Source organism: Bos indicus x Bos taurus, chromosome 20 (assembly GCF_003369695.1).
Source record: "Bos indicus x Bos taurus breed Angus x Brahman F1 hybrid chromosome 20, Bos_hybrid_MaternalHap_v2.0, whole genome shotgun sequence".
Taxonomy (NCBI): Eukaryota; Metazoa; Chordata; class Mammalia; order Artiodactyla; family Bovidae; genus Bos; species Bos indicus x Bos taurus.
The window spans coordinates 41,872,430-41,899,361 of NC_040095.1; the positions used below are offsets into that span (position 1 = coordinate 41,872,430).

General features: G+C 40.5%; 1 protein-coding gene across 5 annotated transcripts in view; it reads left to right on the top strand.

The window, feature by feature from the left end:
- Positions 1-26,932, top strand: part of DROSHA (drosha ribonuclease III) — a 122,811-nt gene that overhangs the window by 69,277 nt on the left and 26,602 nt on the right. For all 5 annotated transcript variants that reach the window (XM_027519895.1, XM_027519894.1, XM_027519892.1 and 2 more), the window contains 7 exons: positions 4,740-4,847; positions 5,384-5,522; positions 5,868-5,928; positions 16,851-16,910; positions 18,194-18,293; positions 21,724-21,826; positions 23,800-23,870. In XM_027519895.1, coding sequence (XP_027375696.1) covers positions 4,740-4,847; positions 5,384-5,522; positions 5,868-5,928; positions 16,851-16,910; positions 18,194-18,293; positions 21,724-21,826; positions 23,800-23,870 — 642 coding nt within the window. The remainder of the gene's footprint in view (positions 1-4,739; positions 4,848-5,383; positions 5,523-5,867; positions 5,929-16,850; positions 16,911-18,193; positions 18,294-21,723; positions 21,827-23,799; positions 23,871-26,932) is intronic.

Here is a 26,932-nt window from a genome sequence, read left to right on the forward strand (position 1 = left end):
AATCGTCTGTAGTGGATGCCAGTCTGTCTAAAAAGTCTTCAGTTATATTACCCATTGACCAATTTTTTTTAACTGTAAATGCTTTCAGAAGTGGATATCTTACTTCCATTGATTGTTTCTTAGGGCCACTTGGAGCTGTAATAATACCCATTTTTTCAGCTTGCTAGTGTTTCTCCAAAACCAACATAGCACTGTAACCCCAACATAGCTGCTTAAGACATTGTAGTAACAGTGACTGGAATGTCCAACCATCTGCTGATCTCAGTGATGTCAAAGTTGATTGTTTAAGAGATCCTGAAATTATGAAACTTTGAGAACTGGAAAGGATCTTAGAGTTCTTCTGTTCAGTGGTTTTTAAACTTATGTTTTTCATTTAACTGTGAAGTTTTTTTATTAAACACAACCCTGTGAAACCCTAATTTGTAAAAAGATAAAAAAAAAAAAAAAACCAACTGATTGATTGGTGATTAGTGGGTGTGGAGGGAGTGTCCCGTTGTCTGTGGAGCAGTTCCTAGATAAGTTTAGTTCCACTGAACACAATTTTTTTTAAAAAACATTGAGCTCTTTCTACCCTTTCTTTTGGTAAAACAAATAGGGGTCCTGAATGAACCCTGTAGTTTTATGTCCTTCAGCTGCGTCACAAGAACCTGACTCTGGCTTCCCAGCTGGATTGGAAGCAGCTGGATGACTAGGTTATCGTCTCTCTATCTCTGCATATATTACATTTACATTCTATTTTGAGGTTGATAGGAAAATCCCATGGACAGAGGAGCCTGGTGGGCTGCAGTCCATGGGGTCTCAAAGAACTGGACATGACTGAGTGACTGAGCATGCGCATAGCCAAAAACAATCAGTTCCTGTGTTTGACTGGTTGGAGACAAGGTTCCTGAGTAGGACTTCGTCAAAGGTGAATACTTCTTGTGTAATGATGGTTCCTCCACGTGGAGGACTCCTGCTGTTCCCAGGCTTCTATCCTCCAGTCCTATTTTTTTGCAAGTTATATTGCCTCTTAACTATAGTTTCTTATCTCAGAATACATGTTTTCATTTTCATGTGTTTTCATCAAATAAGATGGCAGGAGACGTGTTGTTGTTCAGTTGCTCAGTTGTGTCCGACTCTTTTTGCGACCCTGTGGACTGCAGCACACCATGCTTTCCTGTCCTTCACCATCTCCCGGGGTTTGCTCAGGTGGCATGTAATACGAAGTAAATGTGGTTAGTATTTTTGGTAATGAAGAATAAGAATCTGACTGAGAAATAGCAGTTAAATGAAGTGTATACATGGAATACTCTGAGTAACCCTGAAGCCTGTGGAAAAATGAACTCATACTTAGTTTTAAGAGAAAATGGCTGAGTGCATCTCTGAAATCCTGGGGTGGGGGCCGGGTGGGGGTAATAATAATTGCTGGTGGGTTGCTGGCAAAAGCCTTGTGATGCTGTCTGGCTGCCACTGGCAATAAAACTATTGTGTTGAAACTAAGGCAGAGCAACCTGAGTCCCAGCTTCTCATTCTGGAAGCATAATTTCCCAACCAGAGCGGTTACCGAGGGTTGTTACGAGATTAGAAAATTCTACCTGATATGCTCCAACCAGTGTTAGGAGGAATGAAAACGTAGAGGAGGTCCTGTAACCTGGAATTACATGTCAGCTAAGCGCAGACTTGAACCATGTTTAGAGAGAAACTGTTGAAAGATTTTCTCAGTGTAACCGCTTGTTAGAATGAATTCCGGGTAATACAGAAGAAAAAGCAGGAATCAAAACTTAATACTGAGGCTGAGAAATTCAGCATTATGACTCAGAAGAGGAAAAGTATCATCTCTCTATGGTGTCTGTACTTTAAGAACAGGGTTTTGCACACCAGAGTTGACTTGGTGACTTAGAAGAGTAGGTACCTGTGCCCTGTGCCACCAAGCGGGAGGTCCATGGAAATCAATAAACTGAATCCTGAGAATGGAGGATGGATAAATGTGACACACAGAGACGTCAAAAAAGGAGCAAAGAAACTATGTCAGTTTAACATATAACCAGTATTAGGCCCATGTGAAACTGGAGAAAACTAGAAGGCAGAGTGCCTGAAGAAAATTGAAAAGAAGAACAGAGTGGTGGTGAGTGCTGAGTAGACAGAGAGTTGTGTTTGGGCTACAGTGAGTCCACTACATACAAACCTGCAAGTTGTGAACTTTCAAAGATGCAAACTGGTGTTTGAATGTTCAGCCAGGTAAGTTAGTTCATGTGTCTGGTGTACATTGTCACGTGTGTGCATCCTCTATGGGTAGTTGTGCTTCTGTGTACTTTACTCTATAGGACTGTATAGAGTACAGTGGTATAGTATCTTTATTTCAAGCCCAGGATATCTGGGAGCAGCATAAAAGCAGCAGCGATGTAGCTGGTACTGCTAAGAAGCGCCATGCAATAATGATGGAAACAAAAGTGAAAATAACTGAGAGAGTGGAGTGAGGCGAAAAGGTGGTAGACGTCACTCATTCTTATAACGTGAATTATTCAGCCAGCAGCACGGTTCTAAAGTACAAGGACAAGGTGATGGAACATGTGATGATGTTCTGCTGCTGCCAATGCTGTCGATGGTAATAGGGAATGAGCCTGGACAAGTGATGGAGGAGATGGAGAAACTTCACAGTGTGTGCATGCAGGATCAGCAGGGAGCCCTGGGCTTGATCCCTGGTCTGGAAACTAGATCCTACCTGCTGCAACCAGAAAAACGATGCCGAATGTCACACTGAAGATCAAAGATCCCACGTGCCACAGCTGAGACCCAGCACAGCCACATAAAAATAAATAAAACAAGTAAATAAAGTGAAAGCAGTTTCTAGAAATGAATACAATGAGGGGAGATGCTTAGTGATTGTGTGTGGTCTCAACATTGCAAAGATTGATCATTTAACAAACTGAGCCAGAGTCTTATAGAGAACCTCGAGACTTATCTGTCAGGGATCCAAAATGGACCTTGGTCATCCCTACCTTTCCGTGGTGTTCACAAGAACCATACTTACTTGGAAAGGGAACCTGGCTCTATTTGGAGCAAGTTTAGAGGAAGTGATGAAGGGACTCACAGCTGTTTCATGTGAGTAAAGGGTAAAGTAATAAGACTTAGTTTGGTGAAGAGAAGATGTGGGAACTTTGCCATTAAATGTATTTTCTTTTCTGGGGTAGATCAGAGGGATAGACTATTTTCTAATAATCAGCATACTCTGAAGATAGTTATTTTCTTAACAGTTAATGATTCTTCCTCGCTGGAGGTATGAAAACAACTCACCAGTTTGAATTCATACTTTAGAAAAATAGTTACACTGTGTAGTCTTCATGACCCATCCTCCTTGAGTGCTTAGCCTCAATACCCATGAGTCCCATGCAGGTGAAATGCCTGGGAAACTGTATTATATTTTGGCCACATACTTTGTTTCCTTATTATTGTGTTTTTTAATACAGCATGGATCAAAACATAGTGGACAAAATGCCAGTAATTCGAATCAGAATAGCATATCTCTGGGAAGCCCCCGGGGGTGAAAAGAGAGTCTCCATCTTTTTTCTTTTCCACAGCTATTATAAGCCTTGCATGTGGAGGTGCTCAATACATATTTACTGAATTAAACTGGAAAGAAAGACTTTCTGTTGATTAAAGATCCTTTTTTGGGAGAACTAATCTTTCTTTATAAGTTAATACAGGGAACTGATTTCTGTAATTTCAAGCAAATCCATTACCATGTATTTTTAAATAATGTCAGCTTAAAATACTTCAAAGACTAAAATGATAGAAAGCACATGTCAGTCATTCTGTGGGCTGTGCCCATCCTCCAGGTTCTGATGAATAAGAATGACTTCTTCATTCTCTTGATTTCTAGGGAAACGTTATTAAAAAAAGGAAAAAGATACGCTCTCCATGAAATTGTCTCCCAATAAGGAATCTATAGCCAAATGAAAAGTGATTGAAATAAAAGTTCTGTGTCCTCAGGTGATTTAACTGTATTGATGGTTTTTATAAAAGTTATCCTCATAATGTTAGATTGAGTGTTAAACCTGGAATGGCCCTTCGAGATCATCTGGCTGAGAAGTTCTTACCCAGAGGCTAATGATGGGCTTTAGAGATCTGTGAACTCATTAAAATTCCATAAAATTTTTGCGTGTTTGTGCACACAGGCCTTTTTCTGGGGAAAGACTCATTTTCCTTAGATCTCAGAAGTGCCTTGACCCTGACAAAGTTTCAGAATTTGTGAGTCCTAATCCATTCCCTTAGAATTAAAGAAACAAGGAGGTACAGAAATTTTTGTGGCTTCCTCAAGGCTACACTGCTGGCTGCTGATGAACCAGGGCTCTTCCTACTTTAGTGAGGGCCACACATGCCCTCTTCTAAGCAGCCTGTTGTATTTACTCATTTGATCCTTTTAATTGTCCTTGAAGGTAGCTACACCAGTTGTCCTCAGTTGACAGGCGAAGAAACAGGAACAGAGAGGTTAAGTAATTTACCGTAAGTCCCAGGATGGGTGAGTGACAGAGCAGCATTTGGACCCAGGCACTCTGGTTCCAGAGACTGTATCTCTAACAACTTACTCCACTGCCCCTCACAGAGGGTATGCCAGGGTGCCATGCTGCCAGTACAGTGTTTTAAGACTTTGGCAGATGGGATTTGGGATGTAAAAATATTTTTTGTTTGCTGCAAAATGAATGAAATGTTTTTAATACACTTTTAGAGAATTAAACATATTGAAATGTGCTTTTTCCTAGCATGCCATGATGCTGCCAGTTCTGACCCATCATATTCGCTACCACCAGTGCCTAATGCATCTGGACAAGTTGATAGGATATACTTTCCAAGATCGTTGTCTGTTACAGGTGAGAGTTACTCTCCTGTACATTTATATAATAACAAGATAGGAGTAATTCATCTTGCAGGTTACAAGTGGAATATGGAGAATCTCTATTCTGGAGAGGATGAGGATGTCTAAAACATAGTGTTCTCCATTACTCTACTCTGATTGCCACTTTCAAACCCCTTTTCTCACTTTTTTTTTTTAGACTGTCCCTAAAGAAATAGACCAAAGCTTCCAGATTTGCCTGTCAAACCCAAACCTCTTCTTTCATCTTTTCCTCTTTTGTGACTCTTCTTTCCAGGTGCTGTGTATTCTAATTCTTCTCTGAAAGATGTGGATTTTTAGGTTTGTTTGCAGAAGAGGGCTTGGACCAAAGCTCTGGAAATTTGACACTGGAGAATATGGAAAGTTTGGGGCTTAAAATTTAATTGGATAAACAAGTCTCTTTCCTGTTTCATTTGTGATGGTGCTTCTATGCTTTTTTTTGTTTGTTTGGTTTTTATTAAATTTTTTTAATGCTGAGTTTTTAAAACTGAACTTATGTCTTTGGAATTTTAGCTGGCCATGACCCACCCAAGTCATCACTTAAATTTTGGAATGAATCCTGATCATGCCAGGAATTCTTTGTCTAACTGTGGAATTCGGCAGCCCAAATATGGAGATAGAAAAGTTCATCACATGCACATGCGGAAAAAAGGTCCGTTTGGATTGCAGTCTCCTATTTTGTTCTGTGCCCCCTGTTGTAAATTAAATCCCCACCAGGAATGGTTCCCTGGTAACTGTTTCATTCTGTCAGTGTTTACTGCTTCTTGACTCATATGTAATGACATTTACTTTGAGCACAGCATTATAATAAGAGTGAATGCATTTTTGAGAAGACTTAATTTCTCCTATCAAATAGTGTTTAAAGTAACTAAGTTGATCAAACTTGTCCACATGCAAGTCAGATTGAAGTGAGATAAATAATTTTCTTTCTGGATGTCATATGATGGTTCTAGAATGCTTCTAACAATATTGACTTTTGATTGTTTTTAAAAAATAGGAATTAACACCTTAATAAATATTATGTCACGCCTTGGCCAAGATGACCCAACTCCCTCAAGGTAAAGTAGATTTTTTTTATATTAGTTTTGTAGAGATAGAATTCACATACCATACAATTCATCCATTTAAGGTGCATACAATTCAGTGGTATCTTCACAAAATGATGTACCTGTGATCACAGTCTAATTTTAGAGCATTTTTGTCATGCCCAAAGGAAACTCCACACTCCATATTTCCCTCAGGTTGCCCAGCCCTAGGCAACCAGCAATCTTCTTTGAATCTACTTTTAATTTTTATGAATTTGCCTATTCTGAACATTTTGTATAAATGGTATCATACAATATGTGGTCTTTTGTGACTGGTTTATTTTACTTTATGTAATGCTTAGAAGGGTTATCCATGTTGTAGTACATATTAGTTCTTCATTTCTTTTTATTGCCAAATAATATTCCATGGTATAGGTAGGCCACGTTTTGTTTATCTGGTCATCAGATTGATGGTCATTTGTTCTTTTTCCTTTTTGGTTATTTTGCATGATGTTGCTATGAATATTTGTGTGCAGGTTTTTGTATGGACATGTTTGATTTTTCTTGGGTATATAACTGAAGTTGAATTTCTGGATGATATAGTAACTCTGTTTCACCTTTCCCTTAAGGAACTGCCAGACTGTTTCCAAAGAGTCTGTACCATTTTATATTCCTAGTAGCAGTATTTAAAGGTTCTGGTTTCTTTGCGTCTTTCCCAGCCCTTGTTATTATTTGTCTTTTTGAACCTGGGCTTCCTAGTGGATATGAAATATTATCTCATTGTGGTTTTGTTGTATTTCTCTGGTAACTAATGATGTTGAGCATCTCTTCATGTGCTTTTGGGCCATTCATATATCTCCGCTGGAGAAATATCTATTTAGATCCTTTTTCTATTTTTTAATCAAGTTACTTTTTGTTATTGAGTTACAATCATTTTTTTAATGTATTCCAGATACAAATCCCTTATCAGATACATGATTTGTAAAAAAAATTTTTCTCATTCTGTGGATCATCTTTTTACTGTTTTAATGAAGCACAGAAGTTTTGATTAATTCTAAATAATAGATAAATTGTGTTACTTTGGTTCCTTTTGCTTTTGGTGACATGTCTAAGAAACCATTGCCTAATCTAAAGTCACAGAGATTTACATCTGTTTCTACTAAGAGCTTTATGGCTTTTTCTCTCACATTTAGATCTTTGGTCTGTTTCAGTTAGAACTGGTATGACATAGAGGTCTAGCTGCTTTCTTTGGCTTGTGGATATCCACTTATCCTAGCACCACCATTCTTGAAAAGGCTAATCTTTCCCCACTAAATCACCTTGGTTGAAATCACCCTCGTTGAAAATCAATTGATGGTATATATGAGGGTGTATTTTTGCTTCTTAGTTCATTCCATTGATCTGTATGCCTGACCTTAAGCCAGTACCAGTTTGTCTTGATTACTGTAGCTTTGTAATAAGTTTTGCAGCCTAGAAATGCAAGGTCCCTTTTCTAGCTTTCTTTTTTTTTTTTAAGATTGTTTTGACTATTCTAGGCCTATTACCTTTCCACATGAATTTTTTAATTAGCTAAACTTTTGCAAAGAAGCTAGCTGGAATTTTGATAGGGATTGTGGTGAATCTGTGGGTGAATTTGTGAATGATTACCATCTTAGTATTAAGTCTCCTGCTTAATACTTCTGTTCCCTGAACATGTGTTTAATTTCTTAGTAATGTTTTTTAGGTTCCAGAGTACACATTTTGTATGTCTTTTGTTGAATTTATTCTTAAGTATTTTATTCTTTACAGTGCTATTCTAAATGAAATTATTTTTATAATTTTTATTTTGAGATTGTTCATTGCAAGCATATAGGAATGCAGTTGATTTTTTATTTTGATCTTGTATCTTGCAACCTTGTTGAGCTCATTTGTTAGCTCCAATAGTTTTTTAGTTGATTCCTTAAGATTTTCTGGGATTCCCTGATAGCTCAGTTGGTAAAGAATCTGTCTGCAATGCAAGAGACGGGTTTGATCGCTGGGTTGGGAAAATCCCCTGGAGAAGGGAAAGGCTGCCCACTCCAGTATTTTGGCCTGGAGAACTCCATGGACTGTACAGTCCGTGGGGTCACAAAGAGTCAGAACGACTGGGCGACTTTCACTTCACTTTAAGATTTTCTATGTAGATGATCATTTCACCTGTAAATAGAGATAATTTTACTTTTTCCTTTTCAGACTCAGTTCAGTTCAGTTCAGTCGCTCAGTCATGTCCGACTCTTTGCAACCCCATGGACCACAATACATCAGGCTTCCCCGTCCATCACTAACTCCCAAAGCTTGTTCAAACTCATGTCCATTGAGCCAGTGACACTATCCAACCATCTCATCCTCTGTTGTCCCCTTCTCCTTCTGCTTTCAATCTTTCCCAGCATCAGAGTCTTTTCCAGTGAGTCAGTTCTTCGCATCCGGTGGCCAAAGTGTTGTAGCTTCAGCATCAGTCCTTCCAATGAATATTCAGGACTGATTTCCTTTAGAATTGACTGGTTTGATCTCCTTGCAGTCCAAGGGAGTCTCAAGAGTCTTCTCCAGCACCACAGTTCAAAAGCATCAATTCTTCGGCACTCAGCTTTCTTTATGGTCTCACATCCATCCTTCTCACATCCTTTTCACATCCATCCAGCCAACTCTCACATCCATCCTTTTCAGACTGGATGCCTTTTATCTCATTTTCTTAACCTGGTTGCCCTAGCTAGCGTCTCTAGTACAATATCCTGTAGAAGTAGTGAGAGAGGCTCCTTGCCTTCTTCTTAATCTTAAAAGGAAAACATTCTTTTACCATTTGTATGGGTTTTTCATAGGTGCCTTTTATCATATTGAGGAAGTTCCCTTCTGTTCCTACTTTGCGTAATATTTTTGTCGTGAGGGTGTGTTGAATTTTGTCAAATGCTTTTTCTGCATCTATTAAGATAACCATGCTTTTTTAAATTTTATTTTATTCACATTGTGTGTTATATTAATTGATTTGGGGGTGTTAAACCAACCTTGCCTTCCTGGGATACATTACACTTGGTCATGGTGTATAGTCCTTACACGGTGTGTTTAGGTAGAATTTAGTCTGCTGGTATCGTGCCGAGGATTTCGGGCCTGTAGTTTTCCTTTCCTTTGATGTTTTTGTCTGATTTCATTATTAGGATAATACTGGCCTCATATAATGGGTTGGAAAGCTTTATGTGTTAACTTCCCCTATCTTACCTCTTGATTTTAAAAGCTACCTTCATACATTAATATTTTCACTTTTGTGTGGCCTTGAGCCCCTGAAGAATCTGGGAAGGAAGTAGGCGGGGTCCAAATAAACTCATTAACATCCTGGAAAATGGAATGGAAACAAATGCCTGATGGCTGCTGAGGCTCTAATATTGCTCTCAGGAGGCTTATCTTTGTGTGTGAAGCACAGCAGGTTCTATTTTGAAAGGCAGTACAGGAGACTGAGAGAGGCTTGCTTTTTAACCCGGGGCACTGAAAAGTTGAACAGTCAGGCCTGTCCCTCTTAGGAAGCAGACTTAGATGGATGAAAGGTGGGGAGAGCAGGGTTAGACGTGACACACTGCTGCAGCTGGTAATGGCCTCTTCAGCCAGGTGCATGCCCAGTCGAGCTGGCACAGCTTCCTCCCCTACCTTTTTCTTCATGTATCCCTTTTCTTTTCAAATAGGCTTGCCTTGAGGGTGCTCTCTTTTGAGGTTATCATGAACCAAACCGTCTCTTCCTCTTCAATCAAGAGGTAAAAAGAAAGGCAGGCCGAAACTTTAAAATTCCAGTTTGAAGATGATCACACGTCTCACTACTGTGTTCCATGCGAGTCGAAGATCAGAAAAGAACTGTCTAATTAGAGGAGCCTTAATCACACCCTCAGGGATAGCGTGGTCCTGGTTTCCCTATACCCTGCTATACTGTGAAGTCTTCAGATGGCCAGTTCTGTATTTTAATAAGTAGAACCCTGGGTCCCCTGCAGCCCCCTTCAGCAGGGCTACACATGCCACCGACCCATTCTTTTTCAGTGATGAAAGCACAGGTTTAAGTGATCTTTGTCTCATCCACGCCACCCACAGCTGTTGGCATATAAATTATGTCTTTTTGATAGCACTGTTTAAACCTCGTGGTTTATGTTTTCTTACCCTGGCAAAGGGAATGATGGCTGAGAGACTGTGTTCTTCCTGAATTTACATTTTGAAATGATGCCACTGATAGAGAATAGACATACTCTCTCTTGTCCTTTGACTTCTGTTCTGGCCTTTGTGGCTCTTGTGCTGAGAGTCTCCTGCCTTCTGTCTGATCTTTTTGCTGATGCAGAATTGACCCCAGCTTTCTATTCAGAAAGAGCCTCCTTGCCTCGGCAGCCAGTCCGGCGGCTGCTTGGCTATGGCTGTGTAGTATCCCCCTGTGCACGGCCCTGGGAGCTGTACTGAAGAAACACAGACAGATTTAATCCAACAGACATTTGTCCAGTGCCTTTTGAGTTTGAGGCAGTTCACAGGTATTTCGGTTAGGATTTGGCGCCATCACTGCTGGGCCCGGGTTCAGTTCCTGGTCAGGGAAGCCTTCGTTCTTCTTCTCTGCCTGCCACCTACCAACCTCCTCAGCACGACCATACCCTTAGTGATCATGGCTTAGATGGTAAAGAATCTGCCTGCAATGCAGGAGACCTGGGTTTGATCCCTGGGCCAGGAAGTTCCCCCAGAAACGGGAATGGCAACCCACTTCAGTATTCTTGCCTAGAGAATTCCATGGACAGAGGAGTCTAGCGTGCTACAGTCCATGGGGTCGCAAAGAGTTGGACACAACTGTGCAACTGACGTTTTCACTTCTTTCAAAGGCAAGTAAGACATAGCCCCCGCTCACCAGGAGGTGTGACCACCTGGGGTGGGGTAAGAGTTCCATAAACATGCATAATATAAGGAAGACTCTGCTATGAGCTTCAGTGAGGGTCAAAAACACAACAGCCATACCAGACTACTGTGGGGCCAAGGAGAGCTCTGGTGGTGGTTCAGGGGTTATGGGTCAGTTATATACCATGTGCTTGAATAATTGAATTCACTTGAAACAACGTGCCCTCTTCCCTGTTTGTTTCTTAGTTTGCTGTTATAAAGTGGGATGTGGTAGTCTGCTCCTTGAAAGTATTTGTACATGTTTGAAACGAACACTATGCAGTTTCAAGCATCAGTGGGTATATTTCCTCCCAAGCAAGCCTGCTCAGGACTTTAGACTTGAGAAAGGAACAAGACAGCCAGTAGGCTAGTAGGTTGTTTGGGCATCCGTGTCTGGCGCTGCAGATGGAGGAACAGGGCAGGTTGGGGAGCTGGGTGGAGTTCTTCCCAGCCCTACCGAAAGCCAATCCTCCCACCCCTGCCCATCCTGCCATGCAGTTAGTGCCGCGTTCTGCTGGGTCTCCCTCCAGACGGCCTCTCCAGGCATCATCTTGCTATTTCTAGAGCCTCCATTCTAGTTTGTAGCTGTAAACTGCTTGAAGGCTTTTTGTGATATCATGTCACCTGCTGAATTCGTCTGAACCTCCTCACCTGACAATCCCAGCACCTGGTGACCCAGGCCACTCTTCCAGGCACATTGCTGTCTTCCCCGTGGCCTTCTGCACACCAGTAAGACTGAACTGCTTCCTGTGCACTCGAGCATACCCTCTCCCTTCCCTGAAGGCTGGCAGTCATTGTAGCTGTGCTCACATTCTGCCAGCATTTCTTTTCTGGTGCAAGTTTCAGTTCTCCCAGGTATTATTAATATTTTGTGTCATAGTTGTTTTTTTTTTTTTTTTTTTTTTTAATACTGTGAGCATTTGGAAGGTCTTTGATCCTACTCTCTCTTTTCTTTCTTTCAAATTCTTTTTCTTTTCTAATTAGTGCCTTTCAAAAAGCAGGGGCTCAGTAAATAAGTCTTAAAGGAAAGAAGGCAATTCATGATATTACTTTTATTCCAGGTTTTTTACTTGTTGACTAGAAACAGGGAAATGGGAGCATTAGGAAAGGTCATGGTCAGAGCCTTCAAAAGTTTAACGGCTGGTGAATCTCGTAATCTGATTTGGGATCAGCTCACTCCAGTACTCTTGCCTGGGAAATCCCATGGACAGAGGAGCCTGGTAGGCTACAGTCCATGGGGTCTCGAAGAATTGGACTCAACTGAGCGACTTCACTTTCACTTTTCACTTTCATGCACTGGAGAAGAAAATGGCAACCCACTCCAGTATTGTTGCCTGGAGAATCCCAGGGACGGGAGCCTGGTGGGCTGCTGTCTATGGGGTCGCATAGAGTCGGACACGACTGATGTGACTTAGCAGCAGCAGCATTTACAAAGTACTGTTGCCTGGAAAATCCCATGGACGGAGGAGCCTGGTAGGCTGCAGTTCATGGGGTCGCTAAGAGTCAGACACGACTGAGCGACTTCACTTTCACTTTTTACTTTCATGCATTGGAGAAGGAAATGGCACCCCACTCCAGTGTTCTTGCCTGGAGAATCCTAGGGACGGGGGAGCCTGGTGGGCTGCCGTCTATGGGGTCGCACAGAGTTGGACACGACTGAATCGACGCAGCAGCAGCAGCAGCAGCAGCATTTACAAAAGACACAAAGACTTAAAATTGATAGATAAAAATCTGCCTGCCTATCAAAACTACAGAATAATTAACTTTTATGGTTACAAGTTAACCTGTCATTTTTTGAAGTGTCACTGTTGAACCACATAAATCTCAGGTGTGTAGTTATATTTAAGTAATACAAATCACAGCAAAATGTTACCACAGCGAAGGTCTCTGAAGGATTAGGCATTCGGTCTCATTCAGGGGATCCATGTTATCAGTAGGACCTTTGGGAATGAGGGGCCAGGAGACTGTAATGGAAAAGTAGGAAACTCAAGCAGCTTTCCTTTGTTGTGTTTTGTTTTGCTTGGTAGAGTCATTGCTGGACATAATGTGTGAGGATCTATGGGATCAGTGGAGAAACACGTTTAGACTGTTTATTAAGGCCTATTTAAGGAAATGGTAGTTGCAGAGTACCCTTTCAATCATGCTAAGTTGCTTCAGTCGTGTTCTACTCCTTGCAGCCCTTTGGACTATAACTGCCTATTTCTGTCCATGGGATTCTCCAGGCAAGAATACTGGAGTGGGTTGCCATTTTCTTCTCCAATCAGTTATACATTTAGTATTTATCATTAAAACCAGTAACAGTGCATTGACTATATATGAGTAGATGCTTAATCTGGGATCCATGGGTCCAGTTGGATCTGAGATCTAGTAAGGCTTCTCCCCCCAAGTGTTCAGTTAGATGTAATAGTGAAAGTCACTCAGTCATGTCCGACTCTTTGCAACCCCGTGGACTGTACAGACCATGGAATTCTCCAGGCCAGAATACTGGATTTTGTAGCCTTTCCCTTCTCCAGCGGATCTTCCCGACCCAGGAATCAAACTGGAATTTCCTGCATTGCAGGTGGATTTTTTACCAACTGAGCTATCAGAGAAGCCCCAAATGAGGTATGCCTGTAGTCTCTATTATAATATTTTTTTTTAATAATTACCATAGTATGAAAATCGCTCAGTCATGTTCGACTCTCTGTTGTGTCCGACTCTTTGCGACCCCATGGTCTATACAGTCCATGGGATTCTGCAGGCCAGAATACTGGAGTGGGTAGCCTTTCCCTTCTCCAGGGGATCTTACCTACCCAGGAACCCAGGACTCCCGCACTGCAGGCAGATTCTTGACCAGCTGAGCCACAAATAGATATAATGGACAGAAGGAATTCCTGGGCTGGGTGGAACTTTCCGTCGACCTGCAAGGCCCATTCTAGCTCTGCCCTACCAGTTGCCCCTTGAGGCTTGGAATGCAAAGGTAAGAAAATGTCATTCGTCCCCTCCCTCTAGCAGTGACCCTTGGACTTGGCCCATCCCAAGATGGTTTTCTATGGAGTAGATGACACCTTACAGTAGTACTATTACAGGGAGACTGTTCTGTTTTATGAAGTGTTTTGATTTCCACAGACCAAATGTGCTATCTAACTGCTACAGTTAATCTAAATTTCATAATGCCTCTGTTGATTCAGTTCTCAAAAGCAAATGGAATGTTTACTGCTCTGTAAACATCTCATCTTGGAGCTTGCTAGTATTTAAACAGGGGTGATTAAAGGAAGTATAAACAACGGAAGAAGGAACAAAAGACTTGCCTGTAGACAGCAAGGACCAGCAACTCACTCTGTCCATTTTTCCAGATAAACCACTGGGTTAGGAAGTGTCCGATATAATACTAAACTAAAGTGGTATTTAACCCCCATTTTCATTTGTGGCCTACTGCCAGGGTTTAGTCACAGTGAGGATACAAAAAAACATATGCTGGATAGGGGACAAATTATTTAATGGATGGCAGACTTACTATTGAATAAACTTGTTTAGCATTGTGACCTTGTATTTTAACACACTGAATAATGGTCTACCTTCAAGGTTATTAAAATTCTCGATGTAGTTCCTGTCTCCCTGAAAGTTTACAAATGAAATTAAATAAAATTTATACCAATATGACTTAATTCAAAATAGTATATGACTCAAAGCAGCTATTATTCTTTGACTGGTTGTCTTGTTATTCTTCAGTTAAGCATTAAACAGTCCAAAGTATGGTTCTTCTTCGCTCTGGACTCTGGCCAGGGTTTCTTGGTTTCCACCTTAACTAGATTTTCCTGTATTGTATTTTGAACTGTTGGGAAGATGATAGTCTTTACCACAGAAAATGCATGTTTATTTTACTGGCTTGTGGGAACGAATAGGATAATGTTAATTTCTCTCTTTTTTAAAAATGTATTCCTTCTTAGTTCCTATCGTCTCTCAGGCAGTAACTTATTTTAGGATCTTCTTTTGCATGGCTTCAGACAACACTCAAGTTCCCAGCCTACTCGAGTCACAGTCTGGCTTGTCTCCACCACTTCACAGAGCTTGCCCTTCCGTGGCTTCAGCCATCTCCCTGGTATGAGTCAATGCTCTCTTCTCATCTTGCCGAGTCTGTTTCTTTATTGAAACATTCTCTTCTCTTTGGCTACAGGATGACACTGACCTCTTCTTCCTCCCACCACTTTGCCAGTTCCCCTGTGCTGGCTTCCCTTCTGCTGGGCCACAGCCGTGACCCTTTCCTAGGCTCAGTCCTGGGACCCCTTGCTTAGCTGCATTCTCTGCCTCACTAGTGCCATCCAGTTTCAGCATCTGAAATCCTGTCTATGTATAGACAACTGCTGTAGTGTTCTTGCCTGGAGAATTTCATGGACAGAGGATCCTGGCAGGCTACAGTCCGTGGGGTCGCAAAGAGTTGGAAATGACTAAGAGACACACACGTAGATTTATTACTAACTTTGTTCTTGCCTGTGAACAATAGGTTAATATATCTAGCATTTTGCTGGATCTCTCCATTTCGATATTTTATGCACATTTCAAAGTCAGCATGTCTACAAGGCAACTCTTGCTTCTTCCCAAACCTGTTCCCCTCTTGGTCTTCCCATTGCAGTAAATGGCAGCACTTTCCACCCAGCCATGTGAGCCAGAGTCTGGCACTGCCCATCATCCTTTTCTTGTGGTTAGCTTCCTAGTCCCAACTATCAGCACCTCTTTTCTGCTCCATCTTTCAAATGTCTCCCAAATCTGACGGCATCTCTGCCCCTCCTCTGTTACCTCTTCAGCCTGCACCTCCATCATGTCACATCAGGACCACAGCAGTATCCGCCCCAGTACTTGTCTTTCCTGCGCTCAGTCTCTGCTAAAGGCAGCCAGAGTGGCCTTTAAAAGCCTCAGTTAGATCAGGTCACATCTCTGCTAAGCAGAGAGATGGTGACCTGCTTGCACTGAGAGACTCGCAGGTGGAAGGAGGCTTCTATGAGCCACCTTCCTGCCCGTTTCAGCCTCGTTCTCCAACATGAGAAACTCAGCTTGTAAGATGCACCTTCCTCAAAATAATTGAGATATAAATAAAATACAGTCTCTGCACCGAGGGAGTGTACTTATTTTGATAAGGGACTCAGGTGGGCATTCGTGTGGAGCTCACATTCTGCTAGACCTCGAGGGATGAGTCGGTTTTCAGGGAATCTTGCTGTACAGGGGAGACCTGAAAACTCCAGGGCAGCACAGAGCTTGGCCTGCACAGAGGCACTGAGTATTGTAGGGGATGCCCTCTTCAGAGAGGACCAGGCATGCTGGAAAAGGATCCAGTGCATTGGTGGGAAAGGATAGCAGTGGTAGAGAACCCACCTGCCAATGCAGGAGACCTAAGAGACACTAATTCATCCCTGGGTCAGGAAGATTCCCTGGAGGAGGACACAGCAATCCACTCCAGTATTCTTGCCTGGAGACTCCCATGGACAGAGGGGCCTGGCAGGCTACAGTCCATAGGGTTGCAAAGAGTCGGGCACAACTGAAGCAACTTAGCATGCACACGTGCACTTTTCAGAGAGGACCAGGCAGTTTTGGAAAAGGCCCCAGGGCATTGGTGGAAGAGGATAGCAGACTGAAAAGGTAGGTTAGGCCCATTTTAAGAGACTTTAGACATGAGGTCAAATTCAGAGTTTGGACCTTGGGAAGCTAGAACATGGTGCCAGTGCTGATTTTCCACTATTCTTACTCTAAGAATGCATTCTCCCTTCTCTCGTCCACCTGGTAGCAGTGTAGAAAGATTCACAGTTGTTAGGCTGATGTCTCATTGCCTTAAGTCTGATTCCCAGGGGACGGAGGCACCAGGGTAGAAAGCCTGAACCCCGTGGTAGGAGGCAGTGCTCCCTCCTCCCTTCCCTCCTAGGCACCCCCCTGGCAGGATGGCCATCAGAGCCCTTGATTATGAGGAGTTCGTTAGGGTGCTTTGATTACTAAAGGAGCTAACCCTCAGCATCCTTTCCTTTGAGAGGAGAGGGAGGAAATGTAAATGTGGGCTATTTCAAGAGAGCTTTTTAATTCTCCTGTAGGATTAATCACAACGAACGGTTGGAGTTCCTGGGTGATGCTGTCGTTGAATTTCTGACCAGGTAAGTAGGCTTTTCTGCTGTTCCCCAATAATTGCATTTTACAGGCAACATACTTAATACATTACCTTCTTTGTAATTAGCCCAATAAAGCCTTGAAACACAGTGGTTTTGGTCTCTTCTGCAGAGCTTAAAAGCTCCGTGTCTGTGGCTCTTGCCCTGATAACTTGCACTCCCTGATGCTGTAATGAGCAGGATTACAAGATGAAAGGCTAGCATCTCTGTCCTGTCAAGTTTATGTTCAAGTTGCTACAGCCACGAGAGATCAGCTTGTCTTGGTCTAGATGCTTCAGAGCTTATATTCAATTTGTAGAGAAAGGGATGATATTTTAAAATGTCATTTCATTTTCTGGGATTTGTCTTTGATCCCTTTCTCACTCTTTCTGAACTCAAGGGAAGGAAAGCTTACGAGAATTTTAATAACCAGATTTTTTGGGTGTGTCTAGTGTACGTGTGTCTGTATGTTTGTGTGTTTTCTCCCCAGAAGTGTTTTTGGGTCCTTAGTTTGGAGGTAGAGGTAGGAAAGTACATTTTGGTTTCTCAATACTCATAAAATTTCTCTTAAAGGGAGATGACACATGTTGCTCTTGGAACTGTCTCAAGCTATTTTTATTCTCTTTCAATCATTTCTTTTCCCACGAAGGACAAAGTGAGGCAAAAGAACAGTTTTCTCAGCGTGTTCTCACTGGACACAGTAGGGCCAAACTAGCTTAGCTGCCCCAATCAACAGTGGGTCTTCGAAACTAGTTTGAGAATTAGGAGAGCGCAGTTACCCTTGTGGTCCGGCCTGGTTTTCCATCAGCCTTCTTCCTAATTCCCGGACTTCCTTGATCAGCAGTCCTGTCTCTGTTTGCCACTCCTGGTTCTGTTCCTGTCCCCATCTGTACTTGTGACAAATGTGCCACCTGGCTGCCCTGCTCAGAGCTCTCCTCAGGGGCCCTTATAACCCAACCCAAGCAAAGCTCTCTGTCTCCAGGCTCACTTTTCAAGTGTTAGATAGGATTGCTCTCAGCAGGATGAATGATTGTTCAGGTCTTCATTGTCATCGTATTTCAGAGAGCTCTTTTTAAAGAAGTCAGTGTGAACAGATGAGTGGATGGTGTTTGGGTTTTAGCACGTTCAGATATACTGTGTTTACTGTTTAACCCTTCAGAGACCTTTCAGTTTAGTTCAACCCAGCCGGTATGCACTGCGCAGATATTATGTGTCAGGGCTGTTGTTTTAGACTCAGAACCACATACAGAATATTGTGATACATACTTATCCATGTGGGTTTTTTTTGGCAGTGTCCATTTGTACTATCTGTTTCCCAGTCTGGAAGAGGGGGGATTAGCAACCTATCGGACTGCCATCGTTCAGAACCAGCACCTTGCCATGCTAGCAAAGGTACGTCAAGTGTTTGCACTTTATTTGCAGTGAAGTCTACATTCTCTTCTTCAGTCCGTGCATAACTTTGCATTTGAATCAGTAACTCTTTAGGGTATATTAAGGGTTTAATATTTTATTGACGAGGAAGGATTTTTTGTTTATTTGTCTGTTTGGGTTTTAAGGACTCAGCCTTATCAGTCCTGTTACCTTAGTGAGTTTCACCAGCAGCTAATGAACTCCGCAGTGAGGTGTCTCGGTAACAGAAGAGGAAAAAATTGACAGACGTGCATGAACAGAAGGAGCATGAGAACAGAGCAAAAGAAATGAAAGATTTCATATTTTCCCTCTGTGTAATATTTCTGAATTACATTTGTTTTTAATTTATTTTAACAGACAGAATTATAGCTTTGAATAGAATACTCCAGGCCATTTGTATTCATGGGGGATACTTTACAGATCTTGGAGAATCCCCCCAGATCACAAGTCCTATTAATTAAGATTTTGGTTTTAGGCTGTTTAGCCAGCCACATTGACTTTGCCGACTGACTGACAGAACCTTTCCTTGATTTAGATTCGTGGTAGGCATGTTGCTTGTGTTGTCTCATTTGATCTTCCTGTCTCTCTGCAGTGTCTTGTTATCATAAATCCTAACGGATAGGACCCTGGCACTTGTTTGGGAATTCAGGATACCAGCAGGGGGACCATGGACAAATTGATATTCTCTTTGCCAAGCCATAGCTTTCTCATCTGTAGAATGGAGATCTGTTAGCATCTACCACATAGGGTGGTTGTGAGAATTTAGGGAGATTACCATTTGAGTTTTAGTGATTCGTTTATGAAGTGCTTGGTGCAATGCTTGTTCATAGTAATTACATAAACATATGAATAAATTAGGAGGAGTTAGTTGTTTTTATTGCTGCTGCCACTTATAAATTACATTTATCAATCAATTACATTTTATAGGCCTGTGGGTTTATTCAGTAATAGGGGCAACGGTGGCTATTAAATTCCCGAACATTAGTGATCTGTTGTAAAAGCTTTTGTGAGTTTTCCTTGATTTTTAAGTAATTTCTATTTTTTTCTTCATTTTTGATATAAATGTTGGAATATGGTAGAAAAGACTAGATAAAACCCATTCTAGTTTTGCAACTGACTTCTTAATTTGATCTTGCCAAGGCATTAATTACATTTAATATGCGGTTAATTTTATCCCATGGTTTTTGCGTTAGCAAGAGTGTACTGCTGTATTTTATATAACATCCTCATCGTAACTGTGGTGGTAGGCTTTGACCCAGCTTCAGTGGCATTTGAGAATATAAATAGTGATGCCTTCAGGAAAAACCAACTTGGTTTTTAGGCTCACAATGAATGAAATTCCACGAGTGCTTCAGTGTTTAGTTGACTTAATTGTCAAGATGCTTCCTGATAGCTCACGTGAATGTCTGTTGGAAATACCTTTAATAAGTAGATTGTCGGCACACTCTCCCCCACCTCTCCCTGCCATTGTTTTCTTCAGAGTTTCAGGTATAATGGAATTGCATGATTATTTTTCAAACAATTGTAGGGAGGATATTTTCAAAATGTGGGAAATGAAAATGAAAATACAGCACAGTGGGTGGTGTATAGAGCCATGAGTTACAATGGGGGTGGCCACTGGCCATTTCTTCCCTTCAGGGATGTCTGTGTAATCCTCCTCCACCCCAAACCCTGACGTACCCATAGCGCTCAACACCCATCTGCTCCCGCAGAAGGCAGTGGTAATCCTTGCCCTTCTCTCTAGAGCAGTGGTTCTTAACCATGTGAGAGGAGAGACTTGATGGAAGAAGAGTTCTGACTCTGAGAAGGTAATAAAAGCTCTAGGTCAGCACTCCAGACAGTGAACGTTTTAACACATGCACAGTGGAACATCACTCTCCTTTTTAAAATTTCCGCTAATGCCTTCATGAAAAAATAAGGATATGGAGCCGGGATTATGAGAAGTTAGAAAATTCATAACATTCCAGAATAGTTGTTTATAATATAAAAATGGCTTGCATTCTACTCTCAAAGCAGGGCTCCAGAGATAGCAAGCAATTGGATTTTCCCAGTGAAGTTGTGAAACAAGTAAAATTTACATATTCTAGCATAAACTCTTGTACTTGGGGATCAGTTTTTGAAAAAAGGTGCTTTCTTCTCTTGTATTTGTGGTAGTCAAAACTCTCATTTGAGTTTATAATATACTCATGAATTCCTACCAATCCAAAATACTGATAGCATATATGCCCTGTTTTTATTTTATTGTCTCTTTTTCAATGTAAATGAATATGGTTATTTTTAACGTACATACCAAGACACAATATCTGAGTCTCTTTTGTCTGAGAGCTGATGAGATTCATGTTGTCCTAGGTTGTTCATTGACTTGTGACTTGTTCCATATTATGTGGCATGTTATTGCTTAGTAGGTATTTATTGAATTGAATTATATGGTAATAGAAACTGATTTATTGTGTGCTTATGCAATGTTTATGTCCTTTTCCTTTTATGGAACAAATTATGATTTCCATTTATTCAATCTCAAGAGTTTTGTAAAAACCATTTATACTGTGTCTAGTTCTAAAAGGACTTGATTTGTCCTTTATGATACAATAGGAAAAGAAATAAGTAGGGACTGAAGTCAAAACAAAGAGAAAATATGGGTAAGATAGTAAAATAAAGCCAGAGGTAAAGTTATTGTACCCAGATATGTTCATCAGTCCTATACAATTTCCAGAATTGCACCATAAATCTGTCTCTAAACTTGTCTGAGGCCAAATAGAAAAAGAAAATATAATTCATTACAAACAATATTCCCAGAGCCCTTAAGGTAGTTCCAACCCATTGCTCAGATTCTTACTCAGCCTTCAGAAGGATGAGTGTGGAAACCTCACAAAGGGACACAAGTACAAAAATATATGGCTCCCCAAATCCAAATCCTCATTAAATATGAAAAAAAAGATTTAGAGAAATAAGGCATTTTTAAGTCTTCCGAGAGTCCCCATCTACTCCACCACGTAAAAATCTCTTGATTTTTCATACAGTACAAAGACCATCAGTACCATGTAACTTTGGAATCCAAGAGGTTAACTTTGGGTTGAGTTTGTATCTCTAGACATATTGGGTAAACTCAAAGGCATGGCCTTGTAAGAGTCTTATTCCAAACTTAGGCTAGTGCTTTTTCTGAACTTGGAGTTGGGCAGATCAGATTTGGTCCATTCTGAACCTGCTTGAATCATCAGAGTTCATAGAAGCTTGCTTGGGGAAAATGTGAAATTGGTCGCGCTGAACTGTATGTATGGACTCGTAAAGAATGGTAGATTAAACTTTCACCTAAGGCCTGTTAATTTGTAACTGTACCGCCTAGGACATGCTGAGTTATAACAGTTATGATTTTGCTGATATTCTCTAACTTTTGTCATTCTGAATTTTGTAGAAACTTGAACTGGATCGGTTTATGCTTTATGCTCATGGACCTGACCTTTGTAGAGAATCAGACCTTCGGCATGCAATGGCTAATTGTTTTGAAGCATTAATAGGTAATTTCTCTTTTATAGTCTAGTTTTTTGCATGTCTGAAATGTCTGGAGAGCACATAAAATTCAGTGTGAAGCCTTGGGACAAAATTACTTGTTCCCAAAGCTTCATATCATACTGTGAAGTCCCCAGTATGATACCCGCCTCCTTGTATTGTAGTTATTGTGGTTCTTCCGGAGCAGCAGTCACGCTTTCTTTTCTTGAATTTCTTGTATCATGTCATGTACATGCTTAGTATATACTGAACTGAATTGAAGTGAGTTAATATGAGGATAGATTACTTGCCAGATTTGATTCAGGATCACATACATAAATAAGTTGCTGGTTAGGCCCTAATACTTTTTTTTTAAACAAAATTTGAAGCTATTTTACAGGATTTTCTGCTTTAAACATCTTGAAGGCACTGCATATTTAAAAACCCCAGGGCCTGAGTCTCTACAACTATTGTTTATTCACTTAAAGCACGGCTAATGCAGACACTCAGGCTCTTTACTTCCTCAGTTTCTTTTTTCCTATAACCAGAATATAATTAGCTGTTTGTACAGGAAAGTTATGAAGAGTTAATTAGCTGGTGATTGCAAGGATGCTTTACCATGAGATGTTAGATTGACAATTCCTTGATTTTTTTTTTAGGTAGATGATTTCATACATTTTATTTTTCAAAGGCCTCTGTACTTCCTTATCAGTTTTGCCCTCTTCCTTTGAAAATGAATATAAAAGCTTCCCATTATAGTTTTATGCTGATGATGGTAGCAAGAGAATGTTTAATAATTATCCACAGTCTTTTCACAGCTATGTCTGTTTTGTACAAATATGTCTATTTTCAGAGGGTTTGTCATGTGGAATGACTGCTCTGTAATTTTTTTCCCATCATATTTTTGACAGTTAATGTTACAGTTAGCTCCATAGCCAGGCACACGTGGTTCAGTTCCCTCTCGCGTCATTAATCAGTTCTGTGTCTTTGCCAGGTTACTGAATCTCTTTGAACCCCAGTTTTCCCATCTATGACATGGAGATAGTATCACTTAGCTCACAGAGTTGTAACAACCTTAATATCTGATCCTAACTGCAGCAAATCCAGGGCAAAGTTCCATTTCCTTTACCCCTTCCCCAGATCACCTACTGTGGACCCCAAACCTATAAGTCTTTTCTAATATCTTCTTACTGAGGTGTCCTTAAAGGTGAAGATAAGAATGTGAAAATGCTTTGCATAGGGCCTAGGGCATAAGTGGTTCCTCAAACCCCTGCTTTTACTAAGATCATCATCATCATCACTGTTATAATTATTATCATTATTACTACCTCTATTGATAAATAATCAGTGTATTTAGTCATCAAAAGCCCAGGTGACTAAGTTTCTATTTTACATGGAAAATAGCCTTTCTGAAGACAGATATGAAAAATATGATTTTAAGAACCACCCTACTCCAGAGTTGTTTGATTCCCAGTTAAAATGTTACTATAGTACTAACTGGTTATGATTAGTGGTAAATATGTGTACAGTGCTTAATTATTTCAAAAAATTTTTAAGAATTATTTTTAATTAAAGGTAAAGTTTATCCTACTATTTTATTGGCAGAAGCCTTAATTTATCTGTACTCATATTTTGTCTGTGGCCTGAAATATAAACTATAAATATAGAAAAAGAAACAATATTTTCATAAAGTCAAGTATTTGTGTATAGTTCCCTCAGTAATGGTTCATACCCATATCCTTTATGATAGATAATAGTTGGCCTGTTTTTCTTAAAAAATTAGGTTTATATTTTGGTAAATTGAATTTTGTATTTCAGTCTAACTTATAATACAAAGCGCAGTTAAAAGAGGGAAAATGCTACCTTTAAAACAATTGCTTCTGATCTGGTCGATTTTTCCCATGAGTGGGTTTTGGCTTGCCTTTTTGCTTTTTATAGAGATATGTAATTTTCTCTGAATATTAATGCAGCCTTCCTTTCGGCATTCTCTTCTTTTATCTAGGAGCTGTTTACTTGGAGGGAAGCCTGGAGGAAGCCAAGCAGTTATTTGGACGCTTACTCTTTAATGATCCGGTATTTATTTCAACTCATTTGATTTTTCTCAGTTATATATCATTATAGGGGATTTTATATCAATTAGTCTTTGTATTTTAAAGAGCATGTAAGAGAAACAAAAACCCCAAATCTGCCCTAGATAGTAAGATTTCAAGCACTTCAAAAATAGCTATTCAACTGTCACAGATGGTTAAGATCTGTGGACATTTACACTAGGACTTTATCCTCTACCCAAAACCCCATCTTTCCTCATAGTCACTTGTAAGTTAAATATGAATACAAATACGGTAGGACCTTGCTTTATTTTAAAGTATCATAAAATTAATTATGATTTTATATTTAATAATCATTGGGTACCTACCCCATGCAGGCTTAGTTGAAGCTATAGTCTTTTGACTTTTCTGTTTATGATTTGTTTTTATGTAATTATGTAGACTAGATAAATGTATATTTATTTTAGAAAGTCAGCTCATAGGGAGTTTTTGATAGAGCTATGAATAAGAGTATGAAAGTACTTTTTTTAAAAGCAAATTATAGTATAAGAAAAAATGATAGATTCTAAAATAGTTTCTGTTGTTACAAAGTATTAAGCTATTAATATTGCCAGGGCTACCTTTTTAATCCTGCATGTAATAGAGCATACTAGATTCTTTTTGTACCAAAACAAGTCAATTTAACATTTAAAGAGAGAGGCAACTCTGTATTCCAAATTGAAATGTCATTTTAATTGAATGAAATAGCCCTCACGGAGCAATAAAGAACATGGCAAGCCAGTGTTTTAAGCCTTTGTGAAACCTTCAACTTAAGTGGCTGTCAGATGTTATTACTGTATTCCTTAGGATAGTTTGAAAAAAAAAAGAATCAATGGTTTTGAAAAATGGGACCTGGATGATGTTCATATCTGAGGATTTGATTTTCTTTTACCTGTTTTTATAGAGATAGGTGATGATTTTATATGTGTGAATTTCCTCCTGACGGGAACATTATCCACCAGTGTTCCATGTCCCCCATTTTGTCTTACAACCTATAAACAAGTCTGCATGTTGATTTATAACTGTAACAGATGTATTTTAAGTCTTTCTCTCAAATCTTAAAATAACTTTGTTCTGGCCTTTTATCTTTCGTGGGCGATTTCAGCAACCTCGTTACCTTATTTCCTCTTCCAGTCTTGCCTCTGTGAGCCCCTCCTCCCTTCGGCCTGTCCCATCTCCAGCTACTCCTGCCCCTATCCCCCATCCACTCTGTTCCTTCCTGATGTATACGCAGCTTTCACCTGGTGTTCTTAACAGCCTCAGTTTTGTTTAGATTCTTTTCTCTCTTTAAACTGCTTCTCTCCCACTTGTCTACTTAGCAGGCTTATCTTACATTTCTAGTACCAGGTTCAGTGCTGGCAGGGGCAGTGTTTAATAAATATTTGTTAAAGGAATGAATTGAATAAATGACCAAATGAAAAAGCAGAGTCTGAACATTATCTTATCAGTGGGACAGCTGACATTCAGCTTAGTTTTAGTGTGTCTTTTCTTTTGTGAAATTGAACAGGGCTCAGACACAGCAAAGCAAAGCAGGTCAGAGGGCAGCCCTGGTGGGAAAGCGGTCCCCCTCTGAGAGCGGGTCGTCCACGGTTTTCCCGATTCTGTAAGACCTTGAGGAAGCACGGTGTCCTGTTGATTTGGAAGCTGGCTTTCTCTGTGTCATCTTTCTTTATCAGCCTGGACTGCTTTTTACTCTTTCAGCCCCAGGCAGATTCTGCCAGTTCTGTGTTTTCAGGTCTGTGTGACCCAATGTACTTGGTACATTCAGAGCTGTTGTTTCCATTCAGCTATCCAATGACCCTCTTAGAAAGACAGCGATCCCTATATAAACTTTCCTAGTCTTCCACTGCCCCTCGCACACCCTCTTTGGTCTTTGCATGTGGGTTCCAGTTTCTCTGACCATGGCCTTTCTTCAGAGCTCCTGAAACTGGAAAAAGTGTCTTTTCAGACTGGTTTCAGGCAGCTTCATGTGGGTGTTCCACAGACACCTCATCGCAACAGGTTTAGTGTTTGAATTTGTCACCTAAGCCCCCAGATACACTTCTCTCAGTTTATGATGTAAACCAGAAACCTCAGGCTCTTCTTTTGTCCTTAAGCTTTTTCTCCCCGTCTTCATTCAGTCACAGACCCCTGGCAGTTCGGCCCCTAGTCTCGGCCATCCTGCTGCTTCAACATTTGTCCTCCTCGTCTCTCACCTGAAATAATTAAACTGTTGTCGTTCCCCACTGCTCTAGTCCATCATTCATGCAGCGTTGTCTTCTTTTTCATGCACAGATTCGATTAGGGTCTTTGCAGCTTAAAATCTTTGGTTTCTTTATTGCCTGCCAAAGCCTGTATTACACAACAGAGCATTTCATAGTTCCCATAATCTGACTCCCACCTACTTTTTCAGTCTCCTTTCTTTCCACTCCCTCTTTGTGCCATTCTAGAAATCACTTTTTAAAATTTTTTAAATTAAAAAGGTTTTTTAGATTTATGGAAAAATTGAGAGGAAGGTCCTGAATTTTCCCATATATTCCCTCCACGCACACATGCCCCGCCTGCTCCACTATCAACAGCCCCAACCAGAGTGATACATTTGGTACAATAGATGAATCTACACTGACACATCATAATCACCCCAAGTCCATAGTTTACCTGAGGGTTTACTCTTGGTTTTGTACATGCTGCGGGTTCAGACATGTATATATATAATGACGGATAGCCATTATTATGGTGTCATGTTTTTTGCTGCCCTAAAATTCTCGGTGTTCTGCTTATTAAGAACTACGCTTTTGTGTGTGTGCACTTTGAGACCTTTTATTTGAGTATGTACCATGCCCTGCTTTTGATCATTTCCCTCTGCTGTACGGAATTCCTCATGTTCTTCAGAATTTAGCTGAAGAGTCCCCTCCTCTTGGAAACTTGATCTGATACCCCAGGCAGAGTCTTCTCAGCACTCGGAACATATACATCACCATTATAGAACTTGTTATAGTTTATTAAATTGTACTCATTTACACCACCCTTATAGCAGAAGGTAAAAAGCCTCTTGATGAAAGTGAAAGA